Below are 18,069 nucleotides of genomic sequence, written 5' to 3' on the forward strand. Positions count from 1 at the left end.
TCATGGGTATAGGCCCGCATCCCATGACAGATAAGGCTCACGCTTTCACTCCTCCACTTCAGAAAGGAGATGGAAATTAATTTCTTGGAGCACATAATGTGCTACCACTTCTGAAGCTTTGATCTCCTTCTGCCCTACATCCGTACTATGAATGGAATGTTTTTTGCACACAGTTGTGAATATTTCATCACCAACTCTACTACATACAGTGGTCTATTGCTTACTAGATTGGTTTCCATTATTTAAGTATATGCGTCAAATTAAATAATGGATATAGAGTGAATTCAGAAACATACTTATCCTAGCTAGCTGCCAAGATTGTTGACACCTGAAGGGGTCCTTGGGGTTTGGAGACCAAGAGGCCCACCTTTCCTCATCTGCCCCCTCTTTTGGAATACCATACTGATTGGTGCCTGGTTCAGTGCTCCAAGCTGGCATAAGAACCAAAGTTCAAATCTCCTCACAAATCAGTAAGCTGATGTAATGAGGTAACAAAACTGGAACTAATATGCTTTCCCCGTGTAATACATTACATCACAAGGCAGGGGGACACTCTGAGGTACTTTGTGTGGTCCTATGCCCTGCAAAGAACAGGCAGGGTTCTGTGATGCACTGTGATCCCAAATATTTTGTGCTATCCACAAACTATAGTGTTAACATTTTGATGTCAACCATAGTGCACTTTTCCTCCCCTGGCCGGTTTGGGAGGCCAATACTGACCTCCCCGGCTGGCTAGGCGAGGCCAATTTTGGCTGGTCCAGACCACCATAGGCAGACTACCACTCTCCACAATCAAGGGCCCCACCATCATCAGCCTTCATCCGTGGGGCTAATCTCCAATCAATAGGGGGCAAGAGATCCACCCAAGGCTGCCCAGGCTAATTCCTCAGGGAGGCGAGATGCCACTTGCAGCAAAATGACACATGCAAGTTGTAATGTTTTATTTCTCTTGCAGCCCCCAACATTGAGTTATTCAAATGTCAGAAACATTTCTCCAGGGAGGAAAAGGCACCCCAATATGCTTTGCCAAATCTGAAAGCTCGCCATTTGGCTAGTCACTGTGAGACAAAAGAACAAACCTGGTCTCAGTCTCCAGTTCTGGAAACTATCAGGATGCGGCCCAGGGTGGGAGGTAGTTATCCATTTCACCTCGCCCCCTTGAACAGCAGCTATATCTCAGGCTCTGCATTGGAACAGCATGAACAGCCAGTGAGGCCTAAGGTCTTTTACTACAGTGGGGCCCTACTTGGATGACGGGCAGCCCCTGGGGAGGGCGCAGGCAAGAGCCACCAAGGAGGCACACCCCCACCCCCAATGACACTCAGTAATGCAAGGGGGATCAAGGGAGAGAGCGGGCCTGCATCCAGCTAGCTCATAGGCCTGTGATACCCAGATCCAGATCGAGCTGTGTCTGCACTGCCTTGGGCATCACGGGGCTGCATCAATCTCGTCCTCTCATTCTTAGGGCAGTGGCAGCAGATGCATGCTGCACTCCTACTGCGGACTCAGCAGCTGCTGCACCTACCATCAAGTGTTCCACCAACGACTGCACCCAGCCTCCTTAGGGCCTAGCCAGCCTCCCACGAGGCATGCCACAGTCCACGTTCCAGGCCCCCGAGATTTCAAGGCTTCAGTCGAGCCACCATTTTGTGAGCGGCTGCGGGGAGTTGTTGCAAGGGCCCTTTATTTTCCTGCACCGATCAATGTATACAGGTCTGGGGCTGAACATTGGGATGTCCCTAAGCAGGGTGGCTCCACCCGTCAGCAGACAGAGAAATTAGGTAGAATAGGCAGAGTCACTGGAATTATGTGATTTGGCTTCCAGGTGTTTTCTGCATAATAATGGATTTGCCACAGTTGCCAAATAATCAGAAATCTGCTGCATAATCTGCATATTTTATCAAAAAATTAGTTTTTTGCTCAAACTTATAAACAGTTACTAAAACATGGCGACATGTTCCGTCACAGTTTAATGCCTTTCGCGAAGGTTTATAGGTAATCTTTCAGTTGCTTATTCCTGTATTTCTGTGGTAAACTGTTACTAATGAAGTGGAATCTATTCCCAGACAGTGTCCCTATGTGTATAAATTACAAAATAATGAAGTAATGCTATCAAAAAACGTGCCTTTTCTTGCTGCATGATGTAGTCCACCCTCCCTTATATTTTCTCCTCCCCTGCCGTGTAATTCCAGTGGCCCTATATATAGGATGCAAAGGGATGCTTAGGGTATTGGAGGGGCAGCACTAGCTGTGTGCGTCTACCTTGTTGGCGCTGCTGGGTTTTGAGGTACAATTTGCTTAACTCCCTGAACATGTCAGGTGGCTTACAGCACATTTTATGTAGATGTTTGAAAGCACTTTTTCCATGTCTGTTATTCTGAAACATGCGATGCATGACAAGTTTCTCAGCAGACGAATGATTTAGAAAGCCAACAATAATGCATCCTTTTGTTTAGTTGCTTGATTGTTGCAGCTATCCCTGTAGGGTTAGCATGTAACGCAAAGCAGTATTTTCTGCATCGATTTCTGTTATTGCTTCACCTGAGAGAGCAGATCAGGAGCTGTCACTTTCAGAAGAGGTGGGAAGGAGGTTTGTAGTCCCTGTTTGGTCTCAGCTGTCCTGGAGGCATCCACCTCTAGGTGAACGGGGAGGTGTCTGTACTATTCTTTTGGGAACTGGAATGCTTTCCTGCAGGTGGTTCCCATAAGAATGCAATGAAGATGTTGGCTGGTGTGAGGGGGTAAACCATCCAGTCCACTGAGGCAGTGGAAGGACTTCCACGCTTGGGAAGGTGTGCCTACCCTACCAAGTGGCGTGTGTGTTTTGGGTAAGAGCTCACGAGCATGTTCCCGAGTTTAGTGCTTGAACGGCTGCATGTCTCTACAATGGAGGGCTGGTAAGATCTGTTCTGTGAGGGACATCTCGAGTGGGGGGATTATGAGCAAAGGCCTCCCGCTTTGTATGCACGGGCATGTCATTGGAATCATTTGCCTTTCCTCTGGTCTGTCCTCTGGGCCGCAGGGAATGGAGCAAGAGTGAAATGAACAGCGCGCCATGTTCTACAAGGAATGCATAACATGAAATGCTAAACTAATAATAGATTTATTTAATACACGAGGGGCACTTGGTTGGTTCTGCAAGGAGTCTATCCAAGGGAAACCTTCTTGGGGGGAGACTTTCTCTTCTGGGTTAGGGCTATGCTGCAACAGTAAATGTTGCTGTAGATAAGCACCAGTGAGTGGGCAGCAATAAACGCTTTATACAGTATCAGAAAACGTCTCAGGGTTTCTGTGCGCAAACACATGCTTTTCTTAATAACACATTTTATTGTTACTCATCCAGTCGCTGAGAACTGGTGCCCTATTGTAATTTCCTGGGAGATGGGGAACAAAATGTGTAATCTGAGTAGGAAGTGAGCTGAGCTGCAGTGTCTAGTTCTGTGAAAATAAATCTTTTCAACTGTGTCCCAGAGACAGGCTGCCCAGGGATGTGAGGGGAATTCAGAGAAAGTCTGAACAGATGGGACCTTTATCTTTGGCCTATTTTCCTGGTGACTATAGCTCTCTGTAAACATTTTTACAGCATTGTGGACATGGGATAGATATTTGCATTGTCGTAGCCTTGTGGTAGCTACATGAATGCGCATACAAGTTGCGCTGGGGAAATGTGCAAATGCTTTTCAAACATCCTGTGTAAGTCAGAAATGTACTTCTACTATAGCTAAGGATTCTGTAACTGTGGCAGATTACCAGACGTACTTGTATGTGTAAATGTTTTTACATATAGAAATGTGTCAAGTGAACTTTTTTTGACAGGAATTGTGGTGCATTAGTTCATTTCCATATCGAAAAAACGTTTCTTCCCTTTTTTTTGTGTAAAAAATAGAGTTAGCTTGTTCCCTTCTAATTTCCTCCGTTAAAACTTATTCACTCCTGACCTTGGCAAGAGTAAATCTACAAGTGTTAAATGTTGGTGAGTTTGTGGGTGTCCACCAGTATTTGCTGATGGACGTTCCCTGCGACATCCAACAATCCGATTCTGTGATTAAGTTTGCTCACATGGTATTTTTTTTGGGGGCCTAATTTCTTCTTGTGGAAATCTCATTCCTGATTCTGTGGATTCTAACCTCCAAAATGATGTTTAGCACGCCTTACCGGAGGTAAACCCCACAAGTTTCAAGAAGCGGCCCTTGGTCAGTCTCAGCTTTATTGTATCACTCTTCTAAACGTGTTTAATTGGGTTATAGAGTTTGGGCTAGTTAGATGCTTCAGTGCACCAATGTATTCATAGCAGAGAGATCTGTGTGTAGCCAGGTCACAGGTTTGTGTCCCAGAAGGCCAGTTGTTCTTTTACTTCTTTCATGATCCAAAGCTGTCGGTGTCATTGAGATGGGTGCTATTAGCACCTGGAATTACATTCATGTTTGACTTTACTGTAGAGTAAAGCAGCTGGGGACTTATACTGATGTGTTCTGCTGACATTGCTTGGTATTCACATGCTAAAATTGCCAGCATGGTGAGAATCTGTAGACTAGGGTCCAGAAATTGGGCCTGTTGGCGTTGATTTAGCAATGCCCAGTGGGGTTAAATGGAGAGCGAGCAGAGTTTGTCCACTGGGGTTCTGACAGAGCAACTTGCGCTTTCAGAACTAATTATGAGGGGCTGCGTGGAGAAAGGGCTCCGTTGACACCGTTCACAAATATTATTTGATCATCGAGATACTTTGAATTTTCATTTTGACCCCTTCAGATTGTCTGATTTTGGCTAAATGTGTTTGTGAGTGAGCCATTTGGCACAAGAAGATCCTTAAAATTAACTAAGGCAGGAAAGTATCTTCGAATATACATTTAGATCATAATGAATTCACATCAATAGAACATCCTCACTCCTTTTAAGGTGTCTGCCTCTCCCCAGGTCATTGTGGATGCTGGTTCTTGATTCTGGACTTTGTATGGTAGCTTAATGCATTCTGGGTGTTGGAGTCCTCCTTTGCTTCCATATAAGTAATTAGACTAACGCGCCTGACATTAATTATTAGATGAAAAGTTCAGTACTGGGGAAGGTGTCCATAATGACCTTCATTTAGGAGCTCAATTTACGTCTATTCCTTAGGGAAATATTTCCGTAAAATGCAGTTTGCCCCATTTTTTGAAATATCTATAATAAGAACCATAGAGAATGCGAGGCTCAACCAGCAGACAATGTATTACCGAACAATTTTTATCAGCATCCGTACAGAGGTGCCTGTAAGCAAATTTCCTTGGCAACTGCCACTGGTACCAGTTGTTCTAAAACTTTTATCAAGGGGGATAACCCACTGCAAGGGGAGACTACCTTGCATGCTTTATGTGCTCACAGGACCCTGTGGGTATTTCCCTTGCTTGCATTAGGGCGTATGCCATCCATTATACAGGCCTGCCTTTTGCGCTAAAATTCAATAGCATCTGGCTAGAAATGGGCATCTGAGACATTTAATGTAGACCTGCTTTGTGACATTGACTATATAGGTATTTTAAGTACTGGGGATGTTTTTATTTTGGAACATTTTCCCTAGACTTCTTCAAGTCTGCATTTTTACTACTTAACAATTGGTGACATTGCAGTTGTCATCTCCACAAGTTTCAAACCATGATGTTTTCCTTTCAGTGAACAGCAGCATGGCATTGTGTCACACAATTTAGCTCCCTTCACATGGTCTCCTGGTGAGGAGCAAATATCACACGTTGTCCACACAGTGAGCTGGAAACTCCGGCAGAGAGCAGGCTTCAAGCTCATTGTGTGGAGTTTCTGAGGAGCTGATGCCCATTCAAGGGAGTGAAACTTCCCCTGGACATCAGTGGATATTTTTTCGGATGTGTAAAGGAGGAAATTAATGTGCCCAAAAATGATCTCAGGCTTTGTTTGATTGACACAAAGCCCTGCCCCCAAGGCCCTGCCCCCTCATCACACAGGGAAACAATTTCAGAAGTTGACATGTCTGCTAGCATGCTGTACTGCAGCTGATTCGTGTTATGTTTATCTTTGACAATACTGAGCTATTATGAAGAGCCTCTTAGAGTATGTTTTATTCAACATAAGCGCTTGTTTGTTTTTAATTGTGTGTCTGGTGCCCTGTTAATTGAGTGAATCCCTACTCTGAATAGCTAATTTGGATAGTTGGCACTGTTATATTATTGGCATTGCAAGAGGATGCAATAAAGTGTTTGAAACATGACAAAATGAGCTGTTCTGTATATCATATGCACTTGTGGCAGATCATCAAACTCGAGAAATGAAACACACTTCACATATCAGTGGTGATTTTGTTGGGCGAATGGTTGTGAATTGCTGCAGACCTCATTGCTTACAAATTCTGTCTGACTGAGCAATAGCATTTGGCTCCTCAGGTTATAAAGGCAATCGAAGAAGGATATCGCTTGCCAGCTCCAATGGACTGCCCAACAGGCCTGCACCAGCTGATGCTAGATTGCTGGCAGAAGGAGCGGGGAGAAAGGCCCAAGTTTGAACAGATCGTTGGCATTCTAGACAAAATGATTCGTAACCCTAACAGTTTAAAAACTCCACTGGGAACCTGCAGCAGGTAAGATAACTAGCACTGAACATTCTTAACTAGACCACACACACACATACACACCATACCTATATATGCAATGATCAGTCCATAAAGGCGTGTTTATTTCTATTCTAATTCCACAATACTGGAGTAAGGTAGAAAATGGAATACAGCAAATGTAACTGTACTTTTTTGATTTCGATGCACTTTCTCATAAGTACCTAAACACACTACATGGACCAGTCCCCATTGTACAATGGTCTGTTGTTTGTCTGGTTTCATCAGGGTTTACAAACACCGTTAGGATCAGTCTAGACCGCACAGTGTGTGCAGGCATCCATGCACGTGCGCGCACACACAAACACATATTCATTTTGTATTTTTGTTACACATGAATAGGAAATCCAAGCACACAAGGGCTCAAGTATTTTGAGCGCTGTTTTTTATTATTTTTTAGAGTTTTTTTGTGTAATGCCTTGGTTTTGGATCTTGTATTTTCTCTATGCCAGATGCTGCACAGCAGCATTTCCACTGAATACATCTTCTACAACTTCTATCTTGAAATGTTTTTTTCTTACCAAGCATAAACTAGTGTCGCTGTTGTTTTTTGGGTGTGATTGTCAGTTGTTTTGCAGAATGATAATAACGTATTCAGAATTCTTTACATCATAAATGCTAGTTCAATAGTATTTTTTCAGGGTAAATGCAAGTTAGCCATTGCTGTTCGGAACACGAAACCTTCTGATTACCTTACAATGTTTTTGTTTTACAATTACAGTATTAAAATTATTTATAGGTATATTTTAATATTTGGCTCAGTATTGCTAATTTGCGAACCCTCCTTCTTTTTGTCTCCTTTGCAGACCTAAAAGCCCTCTTCTAGATCAGAACACTCTTGATTTTGCTTCTTTCTGTTCAGTGGGAGAGTGGTTAGAAGCCATCAAGATGGAAAGGTACAAAGAGAACTTCAGCTCTGCTGGCTACAACGCGCTGGAAGCAGTGGCAAGGATGACGATTGAGTAAGTGGAAGTTGTATGCTACAGTTCGGAGTCATTAATCCTGTAAAACAGGAATTCTCTTATCCTGTGCAACAATGGCATCACCCCCATGCTGATATTTCTAGAATTACTGATATTTCTTATTTGTTAGCCAAGCGTCCAGCTTTGGTGTTTGTAAACCATACAAGGGTATTCATCATTTTTGAACTGGTTACCTGTCTTGCTTCCGTCAGTGTTTGTTTCTACACCAATATTTGCAGAGGACTTCCCACAATAGGGTAAATAGTTGTAATTGTCTAGAGAAGAGCTGCCACATATTGTATGGAGGGTTCCTCAGCTTACGTACTATGTTGATGGCCAGAAGAACAATGACAAACACTACAGAGAAACTACCGTAATGGTACTGTAAATAATGATACTCCATTGACAACCTCAAACAAAAGGAAGAATTTGTTTTTGTGCAGTAATTTGAAGTCATGACCCACAGCTCACTGAATAGGTCATCAGGGAGTATTTAACACACTGAGCCAGCTTGCGGAGCAGCAACAAAATGCTAATCCTAAATCGCACCAAAATGCTGAATATGGCCAGTTCATTTAACACAGGGTCTGCGTCCCTTATTGTCTTTTCCCAAAGGAAGTTTTTTCCAAAGTAAAGTGTTAACTAGTGCCTGTAACCACTGATGTGTTGTAGGCAGATGTGTACCTATTCAGGCCCTAACCAACATAAACGTGGCAACTGAGAGACACTAAAATGTGAAGAGCTCATTCTCCCTCCAAGAACAATGATAGGCTAAACACTGACATCAGGTTGTTTGCACACACAGCATTAGTGGCTCTATGATACTTGTTGTTTGGTAGGTATTCCAGACCAAACGATTTTCATGGCAGAGGGGAGTGCAAAGCATGATGAGACTTGCATATGCGTTGGATAAACGTCAGCTACTGCCTTAAAAGGATCAGTACGGTTTTGAAAACACATAGGGGCAGATGTACGACCGTTTTTGAAGTCACAAACTGGAATTAGGCTCATTTGCGACCTCAAAATTGGGTCTTCCCCATGCACAAACCATATTTTGCGAGACGGTAACCAGTTACTGACTCTCAAAATATGGTGTGCGACTTGCTATTAGGAATGGGCTTGCCAAGGGCATTCTTTCCTAATAGCGAGTCTCAATGCAATGTATGATTGTTTTGCAACCGCATTTGCGGCTGCTAAACACTCGCAGTTTATCACCTACTTTAAGTAGGTGGTAAACTACTCCCAAATGAAAAGGGGTTCCCTATGTGAATGGGTGCAAAAATATTTTTTAAGAGCAGACAGTTGTCCCAGGGACCACTGCCTGCCCTTAAAAAACGAAACTGAAAAGTTTCATTTTTCTTTTTTAAATGCATCCATGTTTTCCTTTGAGGAAAACGGGTTGCATTAAAAAAATGCTTTATTTAAAAAGCAATCACAGACATGGTGATCTGCTGACCTCAGCAGGCCACCATCCTTGGGAGTGCTAGCCATTCCCAATGGGGTCACAAATTGTGCTTGCCTCATGAATATTGATGAGGCATGCAATTTGCAACCCCATTAGGAATCACAAACAGTGTTTGAGACACTAGTTTTTGTTTCAAAGTAAGGTTCAAGGGTTCTCTTCCTGGACGTAATTGCATTGAATCCTGTATTTGTTGGAGGCTATTCTCGAGGTATTGAACCTTTTATAACTCAGTTAGTTAACTGTTAGTGGTGTGTGAGTACCTCCTCCTCCATTACTCAGTATTTTCCCATTAACAAATATAGTTCACGGTTCTAGGTGGTGATGTTAAATATATTTATTTATTTAGATGTCCGGTATTCGTTGCAAAGTGAGGTACAATAAAAGATCCTCATTTACAGTTTAACTGCTGTCTCTATGGCAACGTCCATCACTAGTGGACCGCATCAGGAAGGATGCTGCCATGCAGACCACAGTTAAATTGTAAATGCGAATTATCTCTGTGCTTCAAGATTCATTTACCCTGAGCTGAATTTGAAAAACGTGATGTTATTTATATGAAAGCCTTGAGGAAGCCCTGGTCTGATGAACCCTGTAGGGCGAAACACGTGTCGGCTGTTTGAGGATCTCTTATTGTACCTCACTTTACAATGAATACTGGTCATCTAAATAAATAAATATATTTAACATCACCACCTGTAACTGTGAACTATATTTCTTAATGGAAGAATACTGAGTAATGGAGGAGGAGGTACCCCTAAGTGTCTGAGACACTGTTGTACATTCACTTTTGCAAGTCACAATTTGGCAAAATCTGCGACTCGCAAAAGTGAATGTTTGTACATCTGACCCATAAGTCCTATAAACTCAACAATTGCCATCTGAACCGGTAAAAGAAAGATGCTGATGGATTATTATATAAGATGTGTCATAAAATACTACAACTTTTGATTGATGCAAATAATGATCTGTGACTTGTTCAGCTCTTGTTTGTGGTTGTAACATGAAAGTAAATAATAGGTGTACATTTTTGTCATGTTTTCCTTTTTTTCAGTGATGTGATGAGTTTAGGAATCACACTGGTCGGCCATCAGAAAAAAATTGCAAGCAGTATTCAGACTATGAGAGCACAAATGTTACATCTACATGGATCGGGCATCCAAGTGTGATAGACAATTCTCCCTCACGAGGGAGGTGACAGACTAAGAGACAACAGCACTGGCCTTCAGTACACATGAACTGCTGCTACAAGACACTTGATTACCTGGGTCCTCCGCACTACTTCCCCAGTAGATACAAGATCGACAAGATCTACAAGCACCTCCAAACTTGAACTCCTAAGTGCCACCAGATGATGCAAGACAGGACAACGTGATCCACCAGTTGTAGCAAGGAAACATAGCAGTGACCGGAAAAAAACAAAGTACTACCTGAAAAAAAAAACACAAATGAACACCTTTTGCTCTCTAACCTCCTTTTTATCCAATGGACTTTTACAATTTAAAAAAAATATACTGTACATAAAGAATTTAAAAAGATATATTTGTCAGATTAAGTCATAATATTGTTAATTTCAGCAAAATGTTCCTTAAATTTGTGATTTTTGGATGTTATTTTTATTATTTGTCTTTATTCCACACATGGACTTTCTTTCAGTAAACCTTATAAGTATCTTTAGAAGTTTTCAGTGTTTATTAAGTGACATATTGCTTTTCTGGGATCATTTGTCCAGATCTTGATTTTTTTCTTAAAGCGCATGACTGAAAATGTGTTTCCCTGAGAACAATATGGGTATCTCATTTTGTGCCATTTTATTATTTCAAGTCAATGCCAGGAAGTCCAGAAGTTGCAGGTTGCCAAGAGACAATATCTTTGAAATGTTTTGTACTGTTTCCCTTGCATTATATTCTGAGAAACAAAAGCAATAATGATCCCAAATTTGTCGCAAGGCATCCATGAGAAAGAATTAAATATTTGCATGATGGTTTCCATGGACACAGTCAAGGCAGAATCTCTTCCGCTGCAGATTCTCATCTGTGAAATATTTCAAAAGATTTTGCCAGAATTGGGATTAAAGGAAGTGACTGTATTGGATGAGCCAGGGTTATTTAAACACTTCATCTGAGCACATCGACTTTAGAGTTTTTTGAATGTACTGCATAGAAATGTGGGCTAAAAGGTTGGCACAGGTTTTCTATGAGCTAGAGAGGAATACAGTCCAACTAATATTGCAGGACTTTAGGTTTCATATTTGAAATAGAGCATGAGGCAAAGGAAGCTTCAGAGTTTTCATGTTTTTTTATTAGCGTTTTCCTCTTTGGGTGCACACATGTAACTGCAGTGTGCCTAATGTTATCTGCTTCAGAACTATCTTCCGGAATGTACAGTTAGTCAGTTAGTCTAGTGATATGAGCTTCTCCGCATTAGACGTGATAATGGTCAATGTGCTCCCAGTTGGCGGTTGTCAATATTCAATGTTTTTTGTGTCCCAGGTTCAAGATTTGAGATTTCTAGAATGAGTAAAACTCATAAATGTGTTCCTGGCTGCTAAGCCAGATGACTTCTGGAGATTGGTGACACACATGCTGCAACCTACACAATGGTGTGTGTTTAGTAATCATGAATCTAATCTTTAAGGGGTCCAGAACTTTGAGGACATTCGAGACACACTTAGGGTAGTGGGATGCTTTGTATGCAAATATTCACAGACTTTGTCGTATGCCGTCTGGATTGTTGGCTGCCACAACTGGAGACTTTCACAATATCCTTCTAAATACAGGGAAAAGGAGAAGACAGGTTTAGACTTTCTAACTTTGCATATAATCTGTGCTGATCTTCTCGACACTATAAATGAGCAATAAAGTGTGACATAGCAGATGTTAGTAGTAGGTGCATTACGTTTACATCGCAAGATAAATGCTTTTAAAAATTATGAAAACCATGAGCTATCCTTGAAGTGGACTGCTGTACTTCCAAAGAGGATTGGGCTGTTTATATCAATTTTGATAGCGAAAGATCCCAGGGATCGGTCATAAAATTGGTCTTGTTTGATAATGTGGGAATCCACAATAATTGTAAATGTTACTCTGTAAAGATTGTACATTTTATTTATACTGTCTCATTTTGTACACATTTCTCTGTGGTGAGCTCTGAATACATTGAAAATGCACTATATTTTTCTATTTTGCTTGCAGAGCATCACAAAGGAACAGGTATTTTCAGTGCTACATAAGGTATTTTCCCACATTTAGGACCAAAGATGGCTACAGGAAATTCAAATGGATATTTTCTTTTGTTTGCTTTACTTTTATCCCTTTTGATCACTGCACATTATTATATTCGATGTTTTATTTATTTGTTTGTTCAAAAAATCAGTATGATTTTACAGGTGATGCTTTGGTTTCCCTTTCCAGAAAATCTGTGCATTTAATTAGCAAATTGCCATTACATAGACACTTCCATTTGTAATCTTTGTAATAGACTGTAAATATATTTTTGGATCAATATCAATCAGCATTTGTGTTGTTTTTCAGAGTTTGTATGATTGCTTTATGGGTGATATTTTGCAGCTTGGAGCTGTGTTCACTTTGATGATATTTTCCTGTTCTATCTTAATCCTTTGAAACCTACATCACACATATATGTATGTGCTTGTGCGCTCAATTTTAGTTCAACTTGATTGTCCAAATATTATTTCATTGAACATTTTAATCTCAATGCAATATATAAAAGTACAATAATAAAATGAAAAGCACCTTAACCATGAAAATGAAACAGTAAATCTATATTGAATTCATCATCTTATTTACAAATTTGTATCACTCAGATCATTCCTATGAACACAATTTAACATTTTAATTTTTTAGCACAATAAGCTGCACGACAAATTAAATCATCAGCTACCTCTAAATGGTAAACATATGCTGGTCTACAGTGCCCCTTAAAATTGGTTCAAACCTCTCCTTTTGACAGCATAAAAAGAAGATATAAGAGAGTAGGTTCATAGTGTTACAGCAGCATTGATCTAACAAAGCGGATCAAATTAGTCCATTAGAGATATTCCTTATCTCAACAATTAAATTAATAAACTCTACGAGAATTTATGTTTTAGTATAGCAGCAAAATATTGTTTTTCGACTGTTAATTGTGGTAATTTATGAACTTCCCTTACCACAGACAAATGTTCTCTGTATTCCAGCGACAATTTGATCAGTGAAAGTATGAGGTCCAAATACAGAAGTTGTATTTTCTTTAATTGCTTCTGCACATCGTGGGCAGCCACCAAGTTGTGTGTGTCAATATGGAAGTATTAAACAAGAATTTCTCACCTCATATTGTTCACCAAGGGAGTAGCGGCTGGAGTCTCTATTCTTCTAACAATTTTTCCAATGAGTCATCACTCAACCAACAGATTTTGGTGCTTAATGTAGGTTAAACAACTAAAAAACGAGTGTACAGTTGCATGAAAGAAGTTATAGAGTTTGGTGCCCGAAATTCCACTGCTCATTGTCTGGGTCTTAACTAATAGTCATTGATACTAGCAATAGACGCTAACAATCAGGGCAGTGTTTATAGAGTCCTCGAGATATCCCAGCAGAGTCATACCTCTCCTTTAGGGGCATTGGAGCAATTGTCTTAATTACTTTTAGCATAAGAAAAGGGAGCCATTGTATTAAGCTTCTCTTCTTGGTAAACTACACTGGATGGCCATTATGTGTGGCTTTCTAATGCTGGATTTGAATTGTACATGACATACAAAAATGGTAAACCAATGTGTCAGCTGCCATGTTTGAAGAATGAAATCATAGTGTGTAACAGACTTGATCCACTACTAATATGAAAAAATAATATCTGAAAGAAACACGTTAGTTAGATTCCTCACCTTAGAATATCCCCAGGCGTCAGACTGGATCCGGAAGATTTTTCGTCAGCAATACCCCTTGCGCGTCGCTAGGCGTCGTCTGCGGCTCCGCGTACGTCATCGGCGTCGTGCGCCGGAATGACGTCGTCGGAGTACTTAGACGCCGCCCTCGCGCGCTGACGTCAGTTCTTCTTTTTTCCGCGCTAGTAAGCGCAGATCCGGGAGAGCTACCCCTTTAGTCAATTTTTGACTGACTTTTTTGATCCTTTTTGATCTTGTCTCGACTCCGGTGCCGGTAGGATGCCTGGTTTTAAAGCCTCTGCTGACTGTAGCCGCTTGATGTCGGTTACGGACCATCACCGCCAGTGCCTTTACTGCTTGGGCCTCGACCACGACGCGGAGTCGTGCTCGGACTGCAAGGCCCTGACCTCGAAGGCTAGACGGGAGCGGTCCCGTAAGCTTCTCGAGATTCGCCACTCGGCTCCGCACGCCTCTCGATCCCGGTCCAGGAGGAGGTCCAAGGATCGGTCGCGGAGCCGCAGCCGACGTCACCATCGGTCGTCGGGATCCAAGTCTTCGGGTAAGTCGAAGCATTCCAAGAAGTCCAAGAGGCGACACCGCTCTTCGGACTCCCCTCGCCGGTCGCGCGACTCGGCCGAGGGTCAGGGTGGTTCCACCCCCGCGGCTCCGGCAGAGCCGCAGGCGCCGCGCAAGTCCCCATACCCACCGGTCCCTGGGACTGACGCGACGCCGGCGGAAGTCAGTGCCTTCCTCTCGGCCATGAGAAGCCTGGCTCTGCCGTCGGCGCCCGCTGGCGCGCCTTCGGGCCCCGCGGACCCGACTGGGCTGCCTTGCCTGCCGGTGGCTCCGGCCCCGGCGCCGTTGACGGCTCCGGCCTCGACGCCGCAAGCGCCCGAGGGACCCGTTCCCGAGTCCCCGCCGACGCCGGTCGACCTCGTAACGCCTCCTCCGCCGGCGTCGACACCGGTACCACCCCCGACGCCGACGTCGACTCCGCTCGACGTCGAGCCCCAGTTCAGCCCCACTCCGGGCCCGGCGCCGATACGGCGTCGATGGACGCCACGTTCGGCGCTGCTGGAGACACATTATGTCTATTGCCCGGCTCCGTTCCTTCCTCCTGTATACCAGGAATCGGATGATGGAGACAACTGGGAGGGATCCGAGGATCCTATGGCCCTTCAGGCTCAAATGTCACAGGACTGGGCAGATGAACTGGGGGAGGCCAGTGGCCTGGATACCTCTCCGGACACTGGATTCGTCTCTCCTCCGACTGTGGCTTCGGAGGAGGGCGCTGCTTTCTCTGTGGTGCTGCGCAAGGCGGCCGCAGCCCTTGGGCTCGAGCTGCCTGCCGTGGCTGTGAGGACTAACGTCCTTACTGAGGTGCTTCAGTCTGCAGCAAGCTCCACTGAACCTCTGCTGCAATTCAATGAGGCCCTCATTGACGTTCTGCAGGGCACCTGGTCCAAGCCCTCCACAGTTCCTCCTGTGGACAGGAACGTCACCAGACGCCACCGCCCTGCTCCGGGCGACCCCAGTTTTCTGTCCCAACACCCTACCCCTGAGAGCCTGGTTATCCAGGCCTCTACCTCCCAATCCTCCTTCCCGACCGCACCGCCGGACCGGGATTCCAAGAGACTGGAACAGTTTGGCAAGAAGCTGTTCTCCTCCCTTAGTTTGGGCCTGCGGTCTTTGAACACCGCCTGTCTCTTGGACCGTTATTCCCACTCTCTGTGGGATGCGGTGGAGGACGTGTTCCCTCCTGTCCCTTTTGTAATGCCTCAGTGGGACTTGAATCTTGTTCTCACATTTCTGATGTGCGCTCCCTTTGAGCCTCTTCATAATTGTCCTCTTCGTCTGCTGACGCTTAAGACTGCTTTTCTGGTAGCCATCACCTCGGCTAGACGGGTGAGTGAGCTCCAGGCTTTATCTTCAAAGCCTCCCTTTCTCTCTGTTCATCCAGACAAGGTTGTCCTTCCGCCTCGTCCCTCCTTTCTTCCGAAAGTGGTGACTCCATTTCATCTTGGGCAGTCTGTCACCTTGCCCACCTTCTTTCCGCCTCCTCATCCTTCCAAAGAGGAAGAGAGGCTCCACCGTCTGGACCCAAAACGTGCGCTCTCCTTTTATTTGGACCGCACAAAGCAGTTCCGGGTGGACGACCAACTTTTCGTTGGATACGTGGGTGCTAAGAAGGGGAAAGCTGTGCACAAACGGACCATCTCTCGGTGGGTTGTTTTGTGCATCCAAATTTGTTACTCCTTGGCAAAAAAGGACCCTCCTGTTGGGCTGCGCGCCCATTCTACTCGGGCCACAGCGGCTACTACTGCTTTGGGACGGGCTGTCCCTTTGCAGGACATCTGTCAGGCGGCGACGTGGGCTTCGCTACACACGTTTGCCAGGCATTATTGCCTTGACAGCCAAGTCCGGAGGGATGGCTTCTTTGGCCGTTCTGTCCTCCAGGACTTTCTGGTGTGATCTTGGTTTGCAGACCCACCACCGGGGATGGTATTGCTTGGGTATCTATTCTAAGGTGAGGAATCTAACTAACGTGTTTCTTTCAGATGAACAAGTTACTTACCTTCGGTAACGATGTATCTGTAAGAAACATTAGTTAGTTAGATTCCTCACCGACCCACCCATCCTCCCCGTTCTGCGAACTGACATCTAGGGTTAAGGTTATCCTTTTCAGGCCCCATGATTTTATTTTTGACACCAGTGTCGGTCTTTGCATGGCTCTGCGTTCCTGGCGCGGAAAGCTATGTACAAGAACTGACGTCAGCGCGCGAGGGCAGCGTCTAAGTACTCCGACGACGTCATTCCGGCGCACGACGCCGACGACGGACGCAGAGCCGCAGACGACGCCTAGCGACGCGCAAGGGGTATTGCTGACGAAAAATCTTCCGGATCCAGTCTGACGCCTGGGGATATTCTAAGGTGAGGAATCTAACTAACTAATGTTTCTTACAGATACATCGTTACCGAAGGTAAGTAACTTGTTCATTTGTGATAATGCTACTCTCAAGTCATCACAAGCATTTTCTTGCATGGATCTCTATTTGCTGTAAGCTTAGTGTTGTACTGTCTACAGCTATTTATCACAAAACCGGCATTGTCTGTGCTTAATTTGAGAGTCATTCAGGGTTAGTTTTACAAGACTTTATATCTGCTTCTACACATTACACTACCAAGTGAAATGTATTTGCATGTAAGAATATCCGCCATCGTGCTGGAAATATGTTCATGTGTATTATCCACGTCAACAGTGGTCAATGTTGGGATCCCTCAAGTTCCAAATCCGATTGTGTTCTCACCACAAGTTGTTATTGCATGGCTATGAGACCGGTCTTTGACCATTCTACTCCATGCATTTTTTCGATTTTTTGGGGGGGTTTCCACAGTCCTAAAGATTGAGTATCTGCCTTATACACATATCAAACAATAATGAGAAGTCCTCACAGCAAACTATAAAATGTTAATTAATGCTGACAGCATTTTGAAATTTATAAGTAGGGTGAGAAGGGGAGTTTAATGGAAACCTGACTTTTTAAATTCTTTTATTGTTATTCTGTAAGATGGACAATAACTGTGAGTCCCCAGAGTCTATGCCACAACCTAAGAAATACAATGGGTAAATTCCAAAACAAGGCATCTTCTGCCTGTTTGTAGCTGTGGTTAAGTTCCTTCAACCTCCTCCAAACAGTAATTATAATTGCATTTATATAGCGCTTACTATTCCTGACAAGGCTTCAAAATGCTTTTTGGCGAGTAGCACGCTACTCCAGGACCCAAAAAGGATTAGTGGTGAATTAGTATAGAGAAATATGAAATCTATTTGAGAAGTGGACATGTGAGTCTGTTAGTTGGATTGAAAAGAATAGCGAAGGCATGGAAGAGTGAAGGGTCTAGAAAGTGTTTATTTGGAGATCATAGCAGTAGGAGGAGGTTTGGGATGAGTAAAGAGATGGAGGGGAAATAGTCTCTAGAAGTGGATTAGGGAGAAAGATGAGGTATCAGATGAGTCTAGGAGGAATACATTAGGGAAAGGGTTAGCAAATGCTTGTTTGGGAGATATGAATCATAAAAGAAGTTTGAGATAATGCAAGGAGCAGTAGAGGAGGGAAGAGTTTAGAAAGGGTTAATTTGGGGATCATAGTAG

At 43.6% G+C, this 18,069-nt stretch overlaps 1 protein-coding gene across 4 annotated transcripts in view; it reads left to right on the forward strand.

Annotated features, from left to right (window-relative positions):
- Positions 1-12,544, forward strand: part of EPHA7 (EPH receptor A7) — a 213,461-nt gene extending 200,917 nt beyond the window's left edge. For all 4 annotated transcript variants that reach the window (XM_085611142.1, XM_085611144.1, XM_085611143.1 and 1 more), the window contains 3 exons: positions 6,387-6,580; positions 7,417-7,572; positions 10,089-12,544. In XM_085611142.1, coding sequence (XP_085467268.1) covers positions 6,387-6,580; positions 7,417-7,572; positions 10,089-10,203 — 465 coding nt within the window. In that variant the 3' untranslated portion in view covers positions 10,204-12,544. The remainder of the gene's footprint in view (positions 1-6,386; positions 6,581-7,416; positions 7,573-10,088) is intronic.
- The last annotated feature ends 5,525 nt before the right edge of the window (positions 12,545-18,069 follow it).

This window comes from Triturus cristatus, chromosome 6, assembly GCF_964204655.1.
Source record: "Triturus cristatus chromosome 6, aTriCri1.1, whole genome shotgun sequence".
Lineage (NCBI taxonomy): Eukaryota > Metazoa > Chordata > Amphibia > Caudata > Salamandridae > Triturus > Triturus cristatus.